The sequence below is a fragment of the Protobothrops mucrosquamatus genome, unplaced genomic scaffold (genome assembly GCF_001527695.2).
Source record: "Protobothrops mucrosquamatus isolate PMUCROS unplaced genomic scaffold, P.Mucros_1.0 scaffold1, whole genome shotgun sequence".
In the NCBI taxonomy this organism is placed as follows: domain Eukaryota; kingdom Metazoa; phylum Chordata; class Lepidosauria; order Squamata; family Viperidae; genus Protobothrops; species Protobothrops mucrosquamatus.
Window position 1 is genome coordinate 5,839,792 of NW_015386388.1, and position 24,705 is coordinate 5,864,496.

The following is a 24,705-nucleotide window of genomic DNA, read 5'->3' on the forward strand; positions in this document are numbered from 1 at the left end:
AGAGTCTCAACATCTTTTTTACATTGCGGTGACCAAAACTGGATGCAGTATTCCAAGTGTGGCCTTACCAAGGCATTGTAAAGTGGTATTAACACTTCACGTGATCTTGATTCTATCCCTCTGTTAATGCAGCCTAGCACTGTGTTGGCCTTTTTGGCAGCTGCAGCACACTGCTGGCTCATATTTAGGTGATTGTCCATTAGGACTCTGAGGTCCCTCTCACAGTTACTACTATTGAGCAAGGTACCCCCTATACTATACCTGTGCATTTGGTTTTTGTTGCCTAAATGTAGAACCTTTGTTTTTTCACCATTGAATTTCATTTTGTTAGATAGTGTTGGCTATTCCTGCCAGCTTGGTGTCGTCTGCAAATTTGATGAGTTCCCCATCTATCCCCTCATCCAAATCATTGATGAAGATGTTGAAGAGCACTGGGCCCAGAACAGAGCCCTGGGACACCCACTACACACTTCCCTCCATGTAGATGCGATTCCATTGAGGACCACATGCTGAGGACGGCCTGTCAGCCAGCTACGGATCCATCTGGTAGTGATGCTATCTACCCCACATTTTTCTATCTTGTCAAGTAGTAGGTTGTGATCTACTTTATCAAATGCCTTACTGAAGTCCAAGTAAATTATGTCCACAGCATTCCTCTGATCCACTAATTTTGTTACTTGGTCAAAGAATGCAATAAGATTTGTCTGGCATGATCTATTTTTGACAAACCCATGTTGGCTTTTAGTAATGACTTTGTTTGCCTCTAGGTGTTCGCTGATTCGTTGTTTAATTATCTTTTCCTGGATCTTCCCAGGTATTGGGGTCAGGCTGATAGGTCTGTAATTTCCTGGGTCCATTTTTTTCCTTTTTTGAAGATGGGAACTACATCAGCTCTTTTCCAGTCCTCTGGTAGTTCCCCTGTGCTCCAGGATCTTTGAAAAATATAGTTCAGTGGTTCTGAGATCACATCCGCCAGCTCCTTAAGAACCCTGGGGTGTAATCCATCTGGTCCTGGTGATTTGAACTCATCTAGACTGGACAGGTGTTCACTTACCATTTTCTTGCCTATCTTAACTTGTATCTCTATTTTGTTTTTTATGGCACTATTTTTGGTAGGTTGGTCTGTTTTTTCCCTTTGTGAAAAGACAGATGCGGAAAATGAGTTAAATAGTTCTGCTTTCTTCCTGTTGCTTGTCACCTTCTTGCCACTTTCACCCACTAATGGACCAATTGTTTCCTTCACTTTTTTCTTGTTTTTTACATTTTGAAAGAAGTTTTTTTTTTGTTATTTTTGACTTTGGTTGCAAGCCTTAGTTCATTCTGAGCCTTAGCTTTCCTCACTTCGTCTTTGCAGGCTCGGGCTATTTGCTGATATTCTGACTTAGTTATGTGCCCCTCTTTCCACTTTCTATACTTGTCCTTTTTATCTTTCAATTTGTCAGAGAGTTCTTTATGCAGCCATCTGGTTTCTTTTGAGAGCTGTTATTTTTCCTCTTTGTTGGTATTGTGCTAGACTGGGCTTTTATTATCTCATTTTTCAAAATTTCCCAAGCTTCTTGAGTTTTTTACCCTTTGAGGATTCTCATCCATGGAATCCTTCCCAAGCCCTCTCTAAGTTTATTGAAATTAGCTCTCTTGAAGTCCAAGACTCTAGGTTGACTGTGTTCTATTACTTGTGCTTCTATAATGTTGAATTCCAATATTGCATGATCACTTCCTCCCAGGGTTCCTATGGCTTCAACACCTTCTATCATTTCATATGGTCAGCTTTCCCAGAGCCACATTTCTGTCTGGCTCTGCTCTTCAATAAACTATAGCCTCCTTTCTAAAGCAGTCTCCATTTTGTTTATTCCCAGTTTGGACTAATGAAGATTTTTATTTCAACAATTTAAAGCTTCTATAGTTTAGGCTGAGAAAAGTGGCTGGCTCAAAATGAAACAGTGAGCTTCATTTCCAAGCAGAGATTTTTTTGAATTCAGCTTTCCCAGCTTCAAGTCAAAATTGCACCAATTGCAATATCATTCCCCAATCTTCCTCCTAAAGATTTATTGGATTATTTATTTATTTATTTGTTTGTTTGTTTGTTTATGTATTTATTTATTTATTATCTCATATGCCACTCATCCCACCCGAAGGTGACACTAGATGGCTTACAAATAGAATTGTCATTAATCATAATCTGGAATGCTAGGGATAATAACAGAAGTAATTTTGTATATCTGCAGAATGTTAGGATAGGGGAATCTGATGCTGATTTTGACTCAGATGTTGCAGTAGCATAGCTACCAGGGATACAAGATGAATTTCTTGTAATGGTACTGCATATATTGCAACCTAGGCAATTGAGATGAGTAGTACTTGGTTTAGTTATCCATGACCAAACACAATGATGAACCTATGACACATATGCTACAGATGACATGCCATGCCATTTTTGATAACACATCAGGCTTCCAAAACCTGTGGAAGTTGTTCAAGAAGGCCTTGATTTGCAGGGTCTCTGAGGCTTCTGAAAATCATGCAAGTGTCTTCTCATGTGTTTTTCTGAAGCTTCAGAGACTCCTTGAGAGCAGTCTTCTTGTGCTACTTCCTTGGAATCCAGAGAGGAGGTCTGGAGAGGTCTCTTTTGATCGGGGTGGGATATGTGTGTGTGAGACATGCCAGCAAAGTCAAGGTAGGTATTTTCTGAATTTTTGACATGCTGAGCCCAAACATTTGGCTTAACAAGTTATATGAACAGTCATTGGCTTCCAACTGCTTCAAGTGTTCTGTTCCTTACTTAATGCTAAATTGCATGTTAATAAATCAATGTTTATGTAAACTTCTACAATCAATTTGACAACCAGGAATCAATTTCACCCACTGGTTACAGGTAGTTCTCAACTTACCACCATTGTTTATTGACCAAAATTACAAAGATACTAAAAAAAAGTGACTTACAACTGGTGCTTGCACTTGCAACTGGCATCCCCATGGCCATTTGATCAAAATTTGGGTGCTTGGCAATCAGCATCTATTTACAACAGTTGCAATGTCCATCTCAGCCAGTTTCCCACAAACAAACTCAATTACAGAAGTTGGATTCACTTAAAGACCCTGCGATTCACTGCCTCAATTCATTTAACAACCATGGTAAACAGTTATAAAATCAGACGCAGCTCACTTAACAACCACCTTACTTAGCAACAGAAATTCTGGTTGCAGTTGTGATTGTAAGTTGAGGACTACCTGTATTTGTTTCCCATCACCTCTGCAGCCTCCTTTTGCCCATATAGGGTTACCAAATTGATCTAAATAAACAAAAACCAAGCAGATTTTTCCTCCAAACATTGCTGGCAAACTCCCAGCTTCCAAACAATGCAAAGGCTCTTTTTGAAATATTCTATTCTGGCTTCTGAAATATTCTATTCTGGTTATTGTAAGGTAAACTCTTGGGACTCCAGCTGGAGAATCACAGATGTTGCAGAGGCAGGAAATCTGCAGCCTGCAAGATTTAGTGAAGTCCAGTTCCCATCATATATGCCCGCTGTTGAATGCTAAGAATCATAATCAAATAACATTCTCATTCTTTCATTCTTTTTATTGCCAAAGAAATGTATATGGATCTGCTTTGTACGTGTTTCAATTTTATTTTTTTTAATCTCAACAGGGATAGCTCTGTAGTGTTGATTAATTCCAACCCTCTCCCCAGAATTACAACTCTTGCATCTGGCTCATAACTTAGCTGGAGAGATACTTTGTCTTTCTTGAAAACAAAAAATTCTCTAGAGATAAAGAAAAATGTCCTTGAATGTGTTGGACAGATCCTAGTGTTGAAAAGGGACAGAAGATTAATCCAGTCCCAGAGCTACTTCATTCAGTTTACAGGGTCCTATTCATCAGTGTCACAAAGAAGTGAACAGATTAGTTGGACCTCACAGCATTCTTCTAAATCCAAAGCCTGTTTGACAGATCTCTTAGCTCAGCCGGAGAAAATGCAGTTTTATGAGAAATCAGGTATGAAAATGCATAGAAGCAGTCTTTGATGAAGCAGCATTCTGAGATGAAGCAGTCTCTTCAGGCAACACCTTAAGAGAGCAGAGCAGGTGGACAACATGTTCTTTAGTCCATAATTTACCAAACTGTCTGACTGAAAGCATCTTTTGGATTGCATCTGATATGGCAGAAAGAAATGGTGCCATGTCTCTTTAATTCACTATGGACACTGGAGGCTAGGATTTGTTATTTTGAAGCCAGATACTTTTCTTGTACTTTGGGGCTTGGATAGCAAGAAAAGTCTAGGGTTGTAAGCTAGACTAACGTCCAAGAAGAAGGGAATGACAAACCATTTCTACATTGTTCCTGGGCAAACCTCATCAGTATGACCACACAGCCAATAAAAGTTAAACTCAATTTAAAGGAGGGTTCATCTTTTTATTGTTTTGATGGATTGCATTGCTGTCTGAGAGCCATTGACACAGATCAGTTTAAAACTACAACAATCAAATTAAGATACATAGTTGCATCAAATATGCAGTGGCTTGTCTTAAGAGAATTTTGTTTCTAATTCCATAGATAAGCAAAGAGCTCCTACTGCCTTGAAATACTTGACTTCTCTTCTAGAAATAGGAATTCTCCAAACCAAAAGATCTGCAATAATCATTAATATAAATATTTCCTGAAAATTACAATATTATTAACTATGCTTATTACGATTTTCTCTCTCGTCCCTCTTTTTACTTTTCCTGAATTTAATCCTGAAGTATTCTACATGCAGCCTACTCTCATTTATATTGGGTGGTGATGAATGATTTCTGCAGACTCTGCCTCCCCAACATTTATGACCAGATGCCTAATGGTAGGATTGGCACTGCAGCCTCCTTTTCCAAAAGGCAAAGCAATTGCAATAGAAAGCTAGCATCGTTGTTCATTTTGCCTCTGCTGTGTCTCATCAGATTTTGTTTTCTTTATCGTTTTTATCAGCAGTTTCTAGTATTCAACAACAAGAGGGTGTCTAAAACAAGCCATGCATCATAGATGGTTTTTAAAACAAGCCATGCATCACGGAGATGCTTGAGGTTAAGAGGATGACAGAAAAGCAGGGGAACATAAAACTCACGAGATTTTCTGCTATATGATTCTGAAGGTGACACCAATTCCTTTAGGGGGCAATACATGTCTATGAAAGAGCATTCAGAATACAGCCTGTCTATTTTTATTTCCCCCATTCTTCACTTAAAAACTCATTATTTGATTAAACATTTGGTTTTCTCCAATCATGGTGTTTTATGTTTTTCTAATTTCCTTTCCAAGAATAGTGGGCCAGAGATGATTTCATATTGGGAGTTTAAATTGGTTGCATGAAACTAATGGCCTTTTTAACGAGTCTGAATGAAGGGGTGTGTAGAAGCGTTCACATGACATTTTAAGAATTGCTGGAACTAGTGAGGAGTGCTTCAGTGATAAGACCTGGTCTTGGGGTTGGATGAAGTGGTGAGAACTTTTATCCTGGTTTGGTAATTCAAGAACTGAAATTTGTTGATGGCTTGGAGAGAATTCTGTAATGGATCTGACATCAAAGGAGATTATATATTTACTAGCATAAGAAAGGTCTGATAAGTAATAGGATTCTGTGGTGCATCAGATTGGCTTTGGGGTATGTGGAAGTGCAAACCTGGTGCCTGCCTGCCTGCAGTTCTTTAAACCAGACACATCTTTCTTCTAAAATCACCTCTGCATCTGCAATGAATCCCAAGAAAAGAAGTGGCTATGTAGTAAAGTGTTATACTTACATGAAGCAACTTTTTGGAACAAAAGCTGAAATCCTAATAGCAAATGAAAGAGTCACTTAAATGAGATGGGCAGTATATAAATTTAATAAATCTATAAAATAAAAAGGAATTATACCCAAGGTTATACCAGAAGGCTTATATTTGTATCACTTGCCAAATTACTACAATGTAATATTCAAATGGACATAATACTTGATTGGCCTGAAAGAAAACATATAATAGCTGAGTTGTAAACTTATTTGGCTGGCATTAAATTTGCCACTCCAGTCTCCCCATATAACATAGAAAAGAGCGAGTCTTACCTTCAACTTTATAAATAACTAGCCTGCAATAAATATGTAATTAAAAATACAATATTTTGGTAAAGACTTGGAGAGTTCTGCCTACCCCACAACAGAATGATGTTTATACCACACCCCAAAATGGATATTTAGGCATATGTATGTCTAAATAAATAATCCAGTAAAAAGAGCATGCAGGAAATTTTAACAGTCAACCTTGAATTTTCAATTCTTGTGGCCTTTATGCCATTGAATTGATTTAAGAAATGTCCATTTCAATGAACTACATTGTCTACACCTCCCCATTTCATTTATGGAGTCAGAAAAAATTGCTCTCTGCCCCCAACTTCCTTCTTCCAATAGCCCACCTGCACCCTATGCCAGATGCAGCTGAGGGATATCATTTTCCCTATTACTCTTTTCTGCCATATTAATACCTCATCTACCTGCATGCAATTCTGGATTGCCTGAACTAACAAGGGCCTAATTACAGTAAAAGAGTGGCTTTCCATCAATGATCTGTTCCTGGAATGGGCAGCAAAGTACTATCATTCTTTGCTTGCACCATAAGAAAAATAGCATTCACATAATGAGGGCTTTGTAGAAGTGAATAAAATTAGAGGAATAAAAATCTGAACCTTTAATTCATTGTGGAAAGGTAGTCAGACCATGAGGAAAGAGGTTCTTTATTATCTAGCAATATATCATTTATTTAAATAAGTGTCACGGCAACATGTGGATAATAGGAATTCATCAAATGACCCCCAAGAAAGTGCCATACAAGGTTTACTCAAAGGTGTGTTTTCAAAAGGCAATTTCCTTGAGGAAAAAATATAGTCCAGTTGCCTTTTGAAAATGTATCTTTGAGACAACCATGACCTGGATGACGGAGAATCTCCATAGACATACAAATTCCATTAGTTTGGAGATGGAAATGGTGTGGTAAGAACACCTCATTTTTACTCTAGAACCTTGAGACTTGTAGGTGAGAGTCTTCTTAATCATGTTTTGTTGAATTCCAAGTATGAAGTGGGGTGGGATCCATCCTTAAAGCCTTTTCACACACCTAAGTGTTTTTCCAGTTTTAGAAGAAGAGAAATGCCAGCCTCCTAGCACTGAGCACTCAGCTTGCTTCTAGATATGCTCCAAAGGAGGGTCCAACGTAGAAGCAAAGCAGCGGCTAGGAGATGGGATTTCATTTTTCTTACAGCTTGAGGAATTTATAATCAGATCAGCAGATCCTTCAAATATCTGGGATCTGAAGTTGAAATGTTTTTCCCCTTCCTTCCTTCCTTCCTTGTTACTTTCTTAAAAGTTACATTGAGGACGTATTGGCATATCAACAGCTGGACAGGAATGTTTTGTAGACCAATTTCATAGTTGCCAATTTTGCAAATTCCTCTTTTGTAATGTTTTCCTTGGCATTTTTTAAAGGCCTACTTGGCCTCTTCACTGAATAAACATCCACTTTCTTGAAATGGAGTTAAATCTACTCCATGAAGAGAACTCTTTGGAAATAGAACAAATTATCTTTCTTTCTTGATTTTTGAGCCACAAGAAGATAGCATTTTAGTCCCAGTTATCTATTAATATATTACCTGGGTTCAACACAGGGAGGTGGCCATTTTTTTCCACTGTGCTCAGTCTGTAAAGAGAATGAAGATAAATGGACTTAGCTGAATTCTTCTGACAGCTGCACTAAATTCTGACTTTAGCTTTTGTTGTTGTTATTATTATCGGATAGAGCTATGGTAGAATGAAAGCAAAACCCTGCTAATTGTCTTGGAGTTAGCTGTAGCATCTCACAGCAGTGCCTATCCTACTCAGTTTTTCATTTATTTGACTGGAATGCTTATGCCCAAGAGAAAACGAGAAAGAGGGAGGGAGGGAGGGAGGGAGGGAGGAGAGGGCCATAGACAGAGTAGGGGACTGCCAGGCTACTTTTGCACAGAAAATCCTTGGAAACTTCTATAAACACTATGACACTAACCAGATTATCCTTTGATTGGCTATTAAGATCCACTTATGAAACTGTCATGGGCAAAGCACCAGAGCAATATTTGCTAGCTGGGGGATTCTGTGAATTGAAGTCTTAAAGATGCCAAAGTTGAGAAACACTACACTAGAGGGAAAGTGGCAGCAAGGAGGCATCTTGATGTTGCTATCCCACACCATATGCCTCTGGCCTTTAGGATACCTTTTATGATCCGAAAGTATCCTCAGGCCCTTTCACTAGAATGGACCATTCTTGCCATCCCCACCATTTTATTTTGTTGTGGAGTGAATTAAGGCAAAGACTTGAACTAGAGATTGATTGCCAGCAAAAAAAGTTGAATAATATTCTAGATATAAAGCTAAAAGCATGTAACTATGTATTCCGTCTTATATCCACCCCCCTGCCTAGTTTCAAGATATATGCCTCGTCTTCATCTTGTTAATTTGGAGATGAGATGATGTAATTTCTCTGCTTAAAAGTGATGTTCCTGTGGGACATTTAAAGGCAGAGACAGTAACATTCGCAGGGAAACATGATGCCAAAAAGATGCATTGTTATGCAAATGCCACCATTGCCTATTTGTATTCATCTTGATGCCTGATCCCAGGATGTCATTCAGTGTTTACAGTACATAATGATGTCACTTCTCGGCATCTGCTTTCTTTTTGCTCCCTAGTCCCTTCTCCACCCCATAAATAAATGTTCACAGCTCTAGCAATAAAGTTGCATATATCATAGTTAATAGGTTCCTCCAGACCTCTGACTGGAATAAAATTCACCTCTGGCTGGTGGCCACACCTACACTTCTAGTGAAGTTGTTTTGCAACCTCTCTTGGTGAGATCATCATAAGCATGCTAGTTTTATTCTTCCCTGGAAATAATTTGCATTCCAAGTGGGTTATAGTATAGGAAGGCTCAACGTATATGTTAACACTGTCTATTGATCATATATTCACTGAGCAGTCATTATGGAACTTTGAACTATTTAAAAGATGCTTCAGAGTAGACCTGCTGAAACTTATAAATAAAATAATAAAACCACATGGGTGGGTGTAGTGGACCTCACAAAGATTAGTTAACAGTAACTTCATTGTGTCTGGCTGCAGGACTGCTCAGGAAAAAAAATTGACATAAAAGCAACCAAAATGCTAAAACAATGTGACATTAGATTTTACAGAGTAAGTCTGTTTCATTAGATACCTACAGTATATTGCGAGAGTCAGATATGCACATATTTAACTGAAGGCATCAGTGGAAATAGAAAACACTGTGGTTGGAAGAAAATAAAATGCAGAAGATGCAGACAATGATAACTGCATTCTTGTTTAGGGCATTTACTTTTACAGTCTGTTGAGTGGCAAAGATACTACATATTTCATTGATCAACTTTATATATATATAAAGTTGTGTGTGTGTATATATATATATATATATATATATATATATATATATATATATATATATATATATATATACATACATACATACACACACACACACACACATATATATATCTTGGTGTATTCAGGTCTTTTCCCATGTAAGATTGAGAGTATCTTGGCGATGTTTCGACGAGGTCCCACTCGTCATCTTCAGGCTGGGGTCTTCGGCTTCGTGCTTGTGCAAGCAAAGTGTGATCGGAGCTGCCGTCTCTCTATAAATATTGGTGGGGGTATGTGGAATGCTGGCTTTGTTGCTGTAGGTGGGTTGGTTGGCTGTGTTGGAGTTATTGTTTGCGGATTGTTCAGCTGTTTCGTAACATCCTGAGTAGCTGAGGTGCTGGCTGTGTGCCCATTAGTCTTTTGTGTTGTAACGACCTGGGTAATGAGCTGTGTGATGACATCCTGAGATCTAGTGTAGTGATATCCTGAGTTCTGTGTTGCAACATCCTGGGCTTTAGCGTTGTAACCTCCTGACCTAACCTCATCGAAACGTCGCCAAGATACTCTCAATCTTACATGGGAAAAGACCCAAATACGCCAAGACCTGCATACCTGTATCCGTGAAAATCTACGAATATATATATATATATATACTTAATAACATTAAAAATGCGAATCCTGGGAAAACACATATCAATAAAATATAGAAGAAACGAACACCAGGATAAAAATAAAACAAACTTGTTTAATACAGACAAGTTTGTAAGTAAAAGAGTTACCAAGCTTTCATCGGCCTGACTGCTGACGTCATCAGGGTTGGAATGCTAGGTGATTAGGAAGCTTGCCTATATAGCTACCTGTCTCTGCGCCCGGCTTCTCGAGCGCGTAATCGGCCCATTGGTTGTATTAAGATCTTCCTGCTCACTATTCTCCCCCTTTTTTTTGTCTCTCCTTCCGAGCTGCTTCCGTGCATCCGTTTTCCACACCTGATCTTGACACCTCGTTAGTTTCTCATCCTCTCCCATAGCAGCTGTTACTGCTCACCCATAGCCCTGTCACTCCAGTCTTGCCTGTTTCTATCTCGTTGTAATGTTCCCTGCCCCCCTCTCCTTTTTCTGGGGGGGGGGAGAATAGTGAGCAGGAAGATCTTAACAGCTGCTCCTTGCAGGATTGGGGAGAGCTATGGGCAAGACAACGGCAGCCATAGGGGAAGATGACAGCCCTAAGGGCGTTTGAAATGCAGTTTGAGAGATCGCTCCAAAATGAGAGGGGGGGGAGAGATAGGGGGCAGAGACAGCTTGACAGCCATCCCCCAGGTGCTTGCACACGCACTAGAAAAGTAATGGAGGATCTGGGCATAACCACCGGGTCCACCAACAGCTACCGGATGTGAATCAATAGAGTCTGACTTGTGAATGACTCGGCAATAGAATTACGGCCCCGATCAATGGGAGAACAGCGAGTAATAGTGAGCGCAAACGGGATGGGTATCTCCTGCGCTCCCATATATGTACCGAGGGGGCAATGAGGGCAACAAGTAGTGGAACCATCCCAAAGACATGCCCGGTTAGCAACCCATTAACACACACAGGAGCTCACCCGTCAGTGAGAGAGGGGGCAACAAGAAACAGGAACAACGAGACGGCCAACCCCCAGGAGTTTACACACCAGCAGGTCTGGCAAACAGAAGAATAGAGCTTGAAGCACACATGCTAGATAGCACAGCAATACAGAGGCAAATTAAGATGAATGAGGGGGTGGGGAGGAACGACTGGGAGCGGATGAACAGCGGATCTCCAGGCACCCACACACGCACAAAGAAAACAGCAGCAATTGGAGAGGAGAGGACAACTTTAGAAACGGCCCCTTTAAGAACTACACAGCCGATGCTAATGAGTGGACCTATGACCCGATCTAGGGTCAAAGCGCAGAGGCAGCCGGCCACATAAAAACGGACTCCTGGATCCAGCATTTTATACCCTGACGATGTCGGTAGTGTGGCCGACGAAAGCTTGGTTTTGTATAGTAAACATTTATGTTTATGATTTTATCCTGGTGATCACCTTATTTTACTTCACATTATATATATAAATATATATATGATACTACATATTTCATTGATCAATTGATATGTGCATAGGTTGATATATATGCATAGAGTCTCCATATTTATTTTAGGATAAATAGCGTCATTCATAACACAAAATGAATGATCTATTACTTATCTTCCAAATGTAACCTGTGCCATTGTTTGTAAGTGCTATTTTATTACATTCTGCGTATGATACACAGATCAGTTTCTACACAAAAGACAAATGTGCAGATAACTCCCCCATAATTATAATTGCTTGAATCTTCTGCATTTCGTTTCCATTTAGCCTCACCAACTACTCAATCTAGAAATGTACACATAATCTATCTCAATATATTGTAGAGATATGATAAAATATAGTCCATAAAATGTGTGGTTTGGGCACCACATACCCTGAACTATAAACTAGCCATCCAGGTTGTGACTTAATATGTTGTACGAATCTAGTTTATGTGATTATTTTACATGTATTGTGCAAATCAAAGATTTGGGCCCAGTCAATGTCTGTCATATGACTTATACAACATACCAAAGTTATTGTTGTGGAAATTGCTAAAACATTGCTTATAAATAGCTTAAAAGGACATATTTTGTTCTTTACTCTTTTTAATGTTGATAATTCCTAAGTTGTATTAAAACATCCACAAAGGTGGAATAAGCAGAAATGACAGTTTTTCCCCTTCCACAAGATCACCTTTAATAGTGCTGTTAAGAATGAGGAAGCAGGGCAAGTCAGAATGGTAACTGGAACCCACCTCCCCCAGTCCTGGGACACACACATGTTGCATTACACACCAATCTAGACAAGACAGTAGCTGTATGGCTAACTAGTGTCAATGGGGCTGGTGCATTTGTGAGTGTCTGCATTTAAGAAGTGGTCTATAATGGTAGATAAGGTGAACCATTCTATTTGAGCATGCTCACCTTGGTCATCAAAGAGCTGGCTCACCCAACGATTTGACCAGAACTTTGAGACCCTGTCACATTTAGCATACAACAAAAAAGAATGGAAATGGACCATTGCTTGTTTTTAATTCAGCAGTGATGTTGTTAAATAATGGTAAACTCTTGAGCAGGAAAGTCTGTACCATGTCCTCCACTTTTGTTGTGGCAAAAGAAAAAAGAAAAAGGGAGTAGTTGTTGAATGGAGACATGGCTTGTAAGGAAAAAGAGAGACTGCCATCAAAAGGACTGGCATGCAGGCTTCTTTTGTATAACTTGTAGGCTGTCTATGAAAGAATGATTCCTTGGTCATCACACTTCTCCAGTTCAAAAACTGAGATGTGTTGTCCGCTGGTGGAGATAAACCTTGCCCTTTCCTACATCCTCATCCACTCATCCTGGTAGGACAGGCTGATGCAACTGAGTCCATGAAATCTTTCACTGATTTTGGCAAGAAGAGAGAAAGAGAACAATTGGATGCATAGCGAATTCCTCAGTGGTTCCCCCACCCTGTTAGTGAGCCTGAGTAGGATTCCCTGGCTTTTGTAGGTTCTGCCATCCATAGTGCTGAGGAAGCATTGTCAGCACGCAATTTCTTCCAACGTGCCAAGTGTTGTCTGCAGTGGGACTGTCACAGTGTGGCTCGTGGGATCAGAATGGTTTGACAAGGGCTCACACGTGCTCTGTGAACAGAAAAAGGGAAGACGACCAAGGGAGAATAAGTGGACAAATCCATTCTTCAAATCTTACCTCAATTAAGAGCTCACTAAATAGTTTAGGCAGCCATTCCTCTTTTGGCTTTAGCTATCTACGTCCAAGATAATAGTATTGGTATAGCTTTCAGAGATACAATATTGTAGGAGCTTTGCTGCATTGCATAAATGCTAGGTATTATTAAAATCACTATATGGGGTTTTACAGGCCAAAAAGATAGGCATTTCAAGGATATAAATAGAGCCGATTTCCCATTTATATTAAGCTACTCCTCTCACATTTTTTCTCAAGTTGTGATAAAATTCAGAGCTGATGGCTTCAACACCAGCTACTTCCCAACCCCCATATTCCAGCCAGTGTTTGTTTACTGTTTAACACACTATTCTACAACTTCTGAGTTGTCCTAATAAATTGCCTAAACATGTTGGTTCTCAAAATACAAGTGTGTTTCAACCTACCATTTTCAAATGGTGAATCCTGAAAGCCCCAAGGAAAAATTCAGAAAGGGTTTTGATGGCTGAGGGAATCACATTCTGTATTTGTACGGACACGGCTTATTAATGACACAACATATATTTGAGCCAAAATGCATGAACGCATGCATTTAAAAAGTTTATATCTTGTTCATATTGGTGTGGGAGTTACAACACTTCTTTAATTTATCTCATTAAAATCAATGGAATGTGAAAGAATTTAATTTGGGCTAGGTATATATACACCTATACACATGCACATGCATGTAGACCCACACACAGTCACACACACAAACAAATGGAGACAGATATCCATGAAGCTTGATATTGGAAACAATTACACTTTGAAATTTGAAATAGGATTCATCCGGGGGAGGGAGAAAGTATAAAATTTTGAAAAGCAAAATTCTTTAGGATTTCAAAGTCTAAAGTCTCATGCCTTCTTAAACCCAATTGAAAATACTCCCAAATAAAGACTGGATTATGTTGCAATTGTTTCCTCATAAATGAATTCTGTTAAGTTCAATAGAACTTACTCTCGGATAAGACATACACAAAATTACAATATCCAATTTCACTGTTTTTGTTGAATAAAAACAATCACCCTTTGTAGCCGATAAGGTATGCTTAGAGGGGCACAGTGGCCAAGCGGTTAAGACGTTGGGCTTGTTGACCAGAAGATTGGCAGTTTGAGACCAAGTACTGTGTGACAGAGTGAACTTCCATTACTGGCCCCAGCTCCTGCCAACCTAGCAGTTCAAAAGCTTGTAAATGCAAGTAGATAAATAGGTACCACTTTGGTGGGAAAGTAACAGTGTTCTGTGTACCTTCGGCACATAGTCATGCTGGCCACATGACCACAGAAGCGTCTTCGGACAACGCTGGCTCCTTGGCTGTGAATCGTCGGAGATGAGCACCGCCCCTTAGAGTCAGACACGACTGGCAGGGGAAACCTTTACATTTACCTTTTAAGGTATTCTTAATTTCTTTCTTGCAATGATGACAACTGTAAGATTGCTAAAGCCCTGCCTATAACAAATCAGGTTGTTAGAAGAGGAGGGAAAGGAGCAGGAATATTGCATCTGGGCTGTAAAAATCCAGACAACCAATAATAGTTAAAATTTCTGGACATCTAATAATTATCTGGAGTTTTGTACACCAGATTTGATAGCCTACCAAAGAGACATATGTATCTCTTCTTCTTTAGGATGCACTTAAACAAATAGCAAAACAACCAACAATAAGATATCTTCCCAGTGAAAGACAAATCTTTTGAATAAGGCAGACTTCTAACTAATAGGCTAATAAAATTATTTTGAAATAAATATTTCTGAAGCAATAAGATAAAGTGGTCATTTTAAATCATGTGGGCACACTTCCGATCTGCAGCACTTATTTTGTTGATTATGAGGTCAGTCAATTGAAGGTAGTAAGAAGAGTCTCATTTTGGAATTGAAGGTGGAATTAAGTAACCATTGGAGTTCAGGGATTTGATTTAAAAAGTCTAATTTTAATTGTTCCTGTACTCCTCAAGCATTTCCATATTGCTAATGTTTCTACCTCCTCTAATCCCCTCACAAAGCTGTCTGAATGTTCACGTTTGTCAGCCTCAAAAGCCGGCAACATATAGGGAACATCAAGAGCTAAATCAGGTTTCACCTTTTCCCTTCAAGGGGAGATTCCAAAGAATATCATGTTATTGGTATCTAATGCACTGAGCAATAATCCCCCTCACACTTGTATAGCTATTATCCATGCAAAAAGAAATAAAATAAATTGTAATGTATAATAAACAGTAAGTATTAAAAATTTCCAAAAGCTTTCTACATGCTTTGCTGCCATTCCTCTGGGGCGTGGAGGTGAAATGTTGCCATGCCTGAAATTTTGCAATCAATTGAAAATGGGGGGGGGGGGAAGAGAAGAAGGGGAATTTTAACTAATGTCTCTAGGGAGAAACAAGCTCTAAGCACTGGAACTTCTATTGGCTGGGAGGGAGCCTAAGACCCAGGATGACTCAAGAGTTCTGCCAATGGGAAAATGTATTCTCTACAGGTTTTGAAGAGTCTTAATAATTCAAAGGAAATTTCCAATCAACGGAACATCAGAAAAAAAAATGAGTTAGCTTGCCCTAATAGAAGATGGTATGAAATCAATCAGGATCAGAACTAATCACAAAGTGGTGCAAAATGATAATATTGAATGGCTCTCAGGAATCCAACTTTTGGAAGGTTTCTTCATTTAAGTAGCATTAAGTAGGGCAGAAGTGGAATCCTTGCCAATGCAATGCAAGTCAACTAGAGATCTAGAAGTAAAGCTATCCAGAGCTAACTTCTGCCCATCCCTTATTTAATTAACAGATGACCATTTGCTCCAGGGCTCACTCAGAACTTTTTTGTCAAGCCAGAAGTCAACCTGTACAATGTGAATTTAAAAAAGGACCCTTTGAGTAAATGCAAATGACTTTGCCTTCTGCATAAGGATAACTACAAGCTGCTGCATCTGAGATTGGAGGGTAAATTACTGAAGCAGAAAGCATAAACTCAAGGCCCAGTGCCACTCTGTGCAGAAATTAAGGTCATCTCCCCTGCCAGATTGAAAATAGACTCTGCCAAGGAATATGCCAATGTGCTATATGTTGGCTTCTGCTCTTGTGAGTCCTGGAAGGGAGGTGGGTCTACTTACCACATTCTCATCATGGCTTCCTTCTTCCTCCTCTGGGCCAAGAAGATCAAACAATTTCTCTTTGATCAGCTAAAAGAAATAGAAGAAAGGATAAGATTCTCAGTTACAGTAAAAAGCTGATACATCCCAATTCTCTGGCAGCAGAAAGAGAGGTCCTCTTCCTTATATAGCACTGTGCTGGATTAATTATTTATTCTTAATCCATGTAGTAAATTCAGGGCTCTGAAGCCTGTTTGCATGAGAAGTCTGACCCAGTACTCTTTTTTGAATTTAAAATTTTATTCAGCTTTGTTCATCTACTTTTAAGGCTGCTCTTGCTTTCTTAAAGCTTAGAAATACATTTTGTTTAAAAAATTAAGAACAATGCTAAGATTTAATTTTAATATTGTAAAATTCTTCTTTCCATACTGCAACTCTCATGAGGGCAATTTTCAGCAAACAATTATTATCTCAGCTTTGGATTACTTTTCAGAGACAATTATATTGATCTAACTAGAAAAAAAGGGGAGGGGAGGCATGTTTCAAAGCCCTGCATCTGAATTATCTCAGAGAAAGGCAGATGTTGCAGGGCAAACCTGTATGCAAAACAGATTGTCTTGCCAAATTCAACGAAGTGAATCATGCTATGATTTTCTAATCTGTTCCCAGAAACTGCTTTGTTTAATACCATAGGCCCTAACCTGTACGCACTGGGGAGGTCCTACCCTGTGCTATGCTTGAGCATCCAACTACCTGCAGTCCAGGAACAAGACTTGAAAACAAATAGACAATTTTTGGACTGGTATTTATTCATTTTTGTTTCTTCTGCCTTTGCTTGCAGGGAAAAAAATTCATGCCAGCCCAAAGGCTAGCTTAAATTCTACTTTTCCTTTGGCTGGCTATATACAATAAGGTTAGGACATTTGGCTACTGGTATATCTTACCCCAATCCTAAAGTGTGTCTTTTTGAGGAGACACTGGAGAGAGCCAGCCATAGAAGTGGGAACCAAGATACCAAATCACTTTTTCCTTCCAAGGTTTATTTATTATTCCCTTCTTCTTTTGTTAGATTTATATCATACTTTTTCTGCAGGATCCTAAGCAATGTAACTCTTCCACAAGAATAATACTGTGAGGTTTGAAAATGGGTTACTTCTGAACGTAAGAATCCCTGCTTTTTATAAAAGGCTCAATTCCCAGCATCTCCACGTAGAAAATGCTTTTATTCAGTGTGGACAATAATAAGAAAATTACACTGATCAAATGTGTAGAAAGGAATCCTGTGTGACAGCCAGTGTGATGCTGCCATTAAGGTGCTGCATGCGGATTAGGAAAACCCAGACCCAATCTTCAGCCCAGCAACAGAAGCTTAATGGGGATAACTCTGAGCCAGTTTTTATCTCTTTCTTTTTCTCTCTACACAACCTGGTAGCTCAGATGTGGGAAATCCAATATGAGAATCATGTCATTTGCTCTTGCTAGTGGTGGGCATCCAGAAGAAGCGGGGAAAGCATCCCAAAACCAGCAGTGTTAGCTTAGAAAACAGGCAGCAGTTGTGGTAATGCTTTCTATCCATGCTCAACCCCTCTCCCCTTAATCAGCAAGTGTGAGCAAATGTTAACAGCTACCAGCCTATAAAGGCACATGCTTTCTTATAACAACTCTGCAAAGCAGGAGTGGATAATCCACAGGCTGCTTAGAGCCCCTGGATACCTTTTCCTGTTCTCTTTCTGCTTGCCTTTGGACAGATGCAATTTTCTGATGCCAACTGATGAAAAGCAAAGGAAAGATACAAGCTGTTTAATCCTTCAGATAGGTTCAAGTTTTCATCACTTCATCCCAAACCGGATAAAACATTAGGCTGTGGTCTTGCTTAACCACTGGAATGTGTGTGTGTGTGTGTGTGTGTGTAATGGTATAAAGTCCTTGAACTCTGGAATGAATTTAAAACAGCTGTTTATTGTTAAAACAATAAAAACAACTATTTACAAACCTAAAACTTGGCTGTCTTAGCTTTCACTGGTCCACTACCAGCGTCATCAGAGTAAGCGTTTGGAGTGGGGAGTTTGCTTATAAACCCAGTTGACTCCGTGCTTTACCCATTGATCGTGTGATGGGGCCGCCTGTTCTAACTAACTGTAGTTGCTCTAATTTTCTGGCATCTCCTCCTCTGCCTTCTAATCCTATAGCTCTCTTTCCTCCCATTGTTCCTTTCTTTGCCTTTCCCAATGGGAGGAAAGAGAGTGATAGGACTAGAAGGTGCTGGAACTCACACACGTCATACAACCCGCCTTGCCTACCCTACAAGGTTCCATCCAAAAAAGGTGCCGGAACTCAGTTCTGGGCGTTCTATGAGAAAAAAAGCCCTGTATATACATACATACATACATACATACATACATACATACATACATACATACATACATATACAAACATACACACACACATGTTAACATAAAATATGTATTTAATAGCCTACTCGGGGAGGGGGTGTTAGTTAAAATACATACTGCTACAACCTCTCTCCCCTTAATCAGTGAGTGTGTGCATCAGGATTTGTGCTATCCTTCTGGACTCAAATTTATATTCTAAACCTTGGTATTTTTGAATCTTGTAGAAGAAATGTAAAATCTGATGATTAGATTTTGTGCTTCAAGATTTCAAAATGTATATATTCTAGAGCTTATTATATTATTGGGTCAAAGTAGACCCATGGATGAAATCTGTTCCTGTATCCTCTCAGCATGAAAATACATGGCCATTGGACTATGTTATTCGCTACCTCAAGGAAAGAGCTGCAACTTACCTCATAAATATAGTCAAATATTTCCAGAATAGTGAGGATACTAGCACCAATAAAAAGACCCATCTGACCCCCAATATCACCTAGGGAAGAAAGAGGGAAAACCAGAAATGGACATTTTAATCTTGCATTTTGTTGCCCATCAAAGTAAATTGCTTGGACTGGGAGCCTCTACCCAGAAATAAGCCCCCTCAGTTAAGTAAACTTAAATATATACATTAAGCATTTTTATGCTGGCTGTAAAGAAAAAGAGATGCCTCCTCCTCTTCCTGCTGCTGCTGCTGCATGGAACTCCAGATCATATATCCCTTATTAGCAGGATAGACCACTTTTTTTTAAAAAAAATCAAGATCCAGAGTAATGCAGGTTTTAGGTTTCCAACTACAGCTGTGTAAACTCTGCATCGATTGACTCCTGGGGCAAAATCAAAGCCACCGTTATCCTCTTCATCAAACTTTCAACTTTTACTTCCTCTAACATTCCAGAAATGTTCATTCCTATTCCTACTCTTAATTCCTATAATACTTCTCTCTTCCCCAGGTTACTGAATAAAGAATTAAACTAAATTAAACTGCCAGATGCTTGAACACAATGCCTGGTTTTAACAGGTCAAGAGCCTATTTTCAAAGCAAGATTTCAGTGCTCAGGCTAAAGACCCATGCTAGGATTGCCATAAGGTATCAAAAAATTTTAAAAAATGAAAGAAAAGAAGTAGTAAAAGAAAAAACCCTACAGCTGTTGTAGAAATGTATGCACACAAACATACACCCCCTTTTTTCTGCCATTATCACAGTTGATCTTTGTACAAACAGGAAGGAATCTCTCTGTTTATTGTTTAGAAAGTAAAAGGCTTACATCTCCATGACAACAGGGGATATAGTTAAATGCAACTAACAAAGGCTTTGGGACATACAAGCCAAAATGTCTTCTTTTCACCCAAACTTCATGCAAGGTTTGGGATTTGACTTCCTAAGACAGTATTTATTAGGTACATGGATGGTAAGCCACAGCTTCTATCATGGCAACCAATATTTTCTCATCTACTTCAATACTGTTTCAGTTACTGGTTCTATGATTAAACATGCAATACTATACTTAGGATGCCTAAATAAGGGCCAGATGATCTGAGAAGAGACTTGATATATTGATGGAATACCATATCAAATATCAAATATTTCAAATATAGCAACACAGAGATATGACTCTTTTAATCGATAGGTGCAACCTTATATAAGCCCAAGATCTGATGCAAGAAATTTCCCTGTTATGTAGTCTAGTCTCACCTTTCTTTGCCTGTTTGGCAAAAAATGATGTTGTTTTATTTTTGTTTAATTTTTTTCCTTTATTATTTCATTATTTTCTGAGAACCGTAGTCTCCTTGCCAAGTCAAATAATCCTTATTGTGCCTTAATTCAAGAAGGTTTCACATCAAAACTGAATAAGGCCCAACAGAGAAAATAAGAATAGCGGGTCTGGTTGATACTCTCCTAACAGATAGATTTACCTTGAATACTTAAAGTGGTGGAAGCAGATTTTCATTTTCCAATTTTCCTATTTTCCCTGCATAGATTGGCATAAACTTCATGAATTCATACTACGTTCTGAGCTGGTGGAATCAGATTTTTATGAGCTCAGAATAGAAGCCTCACAATAATACAGGTAGTTCTTGATTTATAACCATTTATTTAGCGACTGTTCAAAGTTACCACAGCACTGAAAAAACTGACTTGCAATGGGTCCTCACACTTATAACCATCATAGCATCCCACAGTCATGTGAACATTAAGTTCTTATGATGATTGCAGAGTGCCAGGGTCATGTAATTGCTTTGTGACCTTTGCAGCTGGCTTCCAACATGCAAAGTCACTGGGGGAACCTGCATCCGCTTAATATCTGTGCGATTCACTTAACAACTGCAATGATTTGACCTTGCTTAATAATGGAAATTCTTGTCTCAGTTGTGGTTGTAATTCGAGAACTACCTATAGAGCAGAGTAGGCCAGTGATGCTAAAGGCTTCTGGATCATATTTATTCAGTGGTCAAAGTAACAAGGAGAGTCAATTGCAGCCTAGGGCATTTCTTAGTGCTTGTTGGGTCTATCTCTCTTTCTCTCTTCCTGTGCCCATGTTGCTTTGTTTCTGCTTTCTATTGCTTCTCACCAATTGACAGGAGATCCCTGAGATTAGTTCATAGGGCTGAAGCTCCACATTGCATACAAACTACAATTGTGTTGTGTATATGCATAGAATATTTACTCACCAAGTAATGCTGCCACTTCATAGGCTTTCCTCTGCTCAATGGTCTCATAGTTAAGAGCTTCAAAGAATATATCCAGTACAAGTATATTCTCCCTAAGGAAAGAAAACAGGCAGCCAGGAGGACATCAAGAGGAAGCAATTCATTCCTTGAGAGTAAGTAAGAACATGCAAGATCCAGTGTTGTTGGACTATGATTTCCATTGTATCAAACCACTGAGAATTTTAGTTGCTGTTATAATTCAAATGGTACAAAGGGTCCCATATATCCCATTCCTCTCTTATAGTTTCTTGATAACCAGAATATTCACTCTTGTCTTATCTACCATTTTCCCCTGAATACTTGTTCCAAATGTGCAGGTGATTAAGAATAAAAGCTGCTTGTAGACAAGCCTGATTCCCTTGGAGACTGAGAAGAAGAAAGATGCCACAAAGTCCCGGTAAACAATAGCCATGCCTTACTAGGTTTGATCTCCCTTCTCAAGACTGGCACTTTCCAGATACGCTGGTTATAATTCACAGAATTCTTAAAATTACATCCTACCAAATTTGGAGTGTACCAGGTTGGAACAGATAGTCCATCTTTCTGTTTCCCATAATAAGCAATGATATGGAGGCAGGGCTTTAAGGCAGTAATTCTTTGAATATATTGCTATTCTCAACAACTGATAGTCAGGTGCAGACTCTAATGAACCTGGAGGGTCCATACTAATAATTTTATCAATGGTCTAGATGTAGGGTTTGGAGATTTTGACTTGGCCATTTGTGCAAAGTTCCTTGGTTTCAAGAATATTGATTGCAAAAACAGCTTACCAGAACACAATAATTGATTGTAGGGACCAAACCCAAGATATAGTGTCCTGTAAAATCCTGACTTCCAATATATTTCTTCTGAATATTACAAGAACAGAATATTTGCATCTTTCATCAATCTAGTTTATTGATTGTTTTGACTGTGTACTTACTTCTGGATCTCCTGATCTTTAACTGGAGACTTTAGATTGTGTCTTCTATCTGTGTTTGATTAGGCCCTTGCCTCTAGCACTGAACCTTGTTTGATACTCTGGAAACCCTAATTTTTTACTGATTGGATTTCTAATTCCAGATCCAGTTGGGTGGCTTATTCAGTGGCCTTGGTAGCAAGTAACACATAATTGTTCTGAAATTTGAAATCTAACCAATCTGGAAACTGATACCTGAGTGAATCCCAAATGAATTAATCCCAACTGATACTTGACAATAACCACCATATGTTTTGTTATTACACAACTTCCCTTTGGGTTACTTTACTTAATAAGATGATTATTCCACCCCTGTTTAAACCAGGATTACGTACGAGATATATTTCTCTGACTTGTTAAACTTCTTCTCAAGGTATTTAGCTGAGGTCTTGCTGGGGATCTTAACCATGGACAGCTCCTTGTTGTAACGGGTCAAATTGCATGGGGTTTGGCACTCACAATAATCATTTCCCTTTTCACCGAGAAGCACTGTAAGGCAAAGTAAGAACCAGATGGGGTCACTGGTAAAATTCAATACCCCCACATGTAGATGGAAGAAGTACTTTTCTGACCTAGATGAAAGATTGAACTAGACCTGCATTATTTAACTTGATGCCTTTCAGTTGTGGTTGACTATAATTCCCATGATCCTACCCAGGCTATATCCAGAGGGGTTATATATGCTCATGAAATGGAAGAATATGCTTTTGGAGAAGGCAGATTTATACCCACACAATAATAGCTAGGCCAGTGCCCCTAGAATGTTTTATTTAACTCATGGCAGAGATAACTAGGAAACTATTGTTCTCTTTTCTGTTCACCAAAGACATTCATTAAAGTTCTATTGTTAACAATCATAGCTAAAAAAAAGCCACTGATGGGGGTAATCCATTATGAATTCTGTCCTCCTTTTAAAAAGTCTATTAACAGTCCAATTTATATGCTGTAGTGACAGTGAGCTTGCTGCCAGAAATAGCCTCTGCCTTCCCTGGTTTTTTTGCAGTAATATGTGGAAACATGTCCTTAGATTATACTCCATGCTCAGCTATATGTAACTTTACAAATGAAACAGAAATGCACAAATTGTTCCATGTTTAATACATATCAAACTCAAAAACATCAGATTTACATTCAAAATGCTAAATGCTGAGTTTGAAACAGTTGCCCTCATCACTCCAAATATGTGCCAAGTTGAAATTTGAAATAGCCCAAGCTGAAAGCACTCCATTTTGAGTTCAACATGCACTGATCCAAGGTCAAAGGAACAAAAGGAGTGGTAAGCAGAACTGACGAGTGCCTAATCCATTCTTTTCCTACCCCAGAAATCATCTGTCTTGTGGAACAAACCAGTACATGAATAGAGATACCATAGGAGAATGAAGAATAAGGGAGATATGAATTTGAATAAATACCATATCAATACTGCAGCTGCCAGAGGTGTTCACAAAGTTAAAATGTCAAAAATAAAATTTTGCTTTTGAATTCTGACTTGATGATAATTCTTTACACATTTCTAATGAATTTCAAGGCAAAAATGTTCACCTCCTTAAATTAACTGAGGGAGAGAAACTGAATTTGGATGCTGCAAATTTAAACATGAACTTAGAATTTCATTCTTCCCAGTTTTTCCCAAGGGCCATCACAGGCAGAAATTGCAAATTCTGGGAAAACAAGTTACATTGTGACTGAGTTATGCCATGTGCTATGGAAGGTTTGCACAAGCCAATCTACAAGGAGGCAGCTGATATTTGCTTGGTTGTGTGCAAGACACCCTCTATTTGTATGCAGAGGAACTTTCATTCTCATGTAACATATTCTGTAACAATATATTCTCAGTCTGAAATGTGATCCTTTTGAAATATCAGCCTAGATTAGAAGAAATAAGCAATCCTGATGGTGAGAAAATTCCTTCAGAACTTACCTAGTGCAGGCTCTGCACACTCCTTATACTGCTCCGGTGTACAAAATGGAGCATCCCCTGTATACATATATATATATAAAAAGGGGGTCATTTTTATTATAAGCTTAGAAATGATGGTTTTCTTTCTAAAACGCTTAGGAAAATCACTATCAGGTTTCAGTCACATATTGGCAAACAAAATTCCTAAGGGAAACATAGCAATTAGAGATCACATGGGTGATGTTCCAGGGATGGATATTGCATTCCCTGAATTTTTTTCTTCCTTTGTTGGCTCTGTCACAATAATATAATGGAAGAAGATGAGTGCATATGTCTCTTCTTGTTTTATTTCTCAGAATGATTGGAATCCTAACAGTCTACAACTGTTTGGTGAGTTTGCAACATTCATGATTTGAATTAGGAAAGCATGAAT

General features: G+C 38.8%; 1 protein-coding gene across 1 annotated transcript in view; it reads right to left on the minus strand.

Moving 5' to 3' along the window:
- Positions 1 to 12,951: 12,951 nt before the first annotated feature.
- The window catches only part of ASIC2 (acid sensing ion channel subunit 2), a 187,221-nt gene continuing 175,467 nt past the window's right edge, over positions 12,952 to 24,705 (minus strand). Inside the window, exons 5-10 of the mRNA XM_015832207.1 lie at positions 24,294 to 24,350; positions 22,708 to 22,861; positions 21,376 to 21,467; positions 19,119 to 19,198; positions 16,334 to 16,402; positions 12,952 to 13,147 (exon numbers count right to left, since the gene is read on the minus strand). Coding sequence (XP_015687693.1) covers positions 13,046 to 13,147; positions 16,334 to 16,402; positions 19,119 to 19,198; positions 21,376 to 21,467; positions 22,708 to 22,861; positions 24,294 to 24,350 — 554 coding nt within the window. The 3' untranslated portion in view covers positions 12,952 to 13,045. The remainder of the gene's footprint in view (positions 13,148 to 16,333; positions 16,403 to 19,118; positions 19,199 to 21,375; positions 21,468 to 22,707; positions 22,862 to 24,293; positions 24,351 to 24,705) is intronic.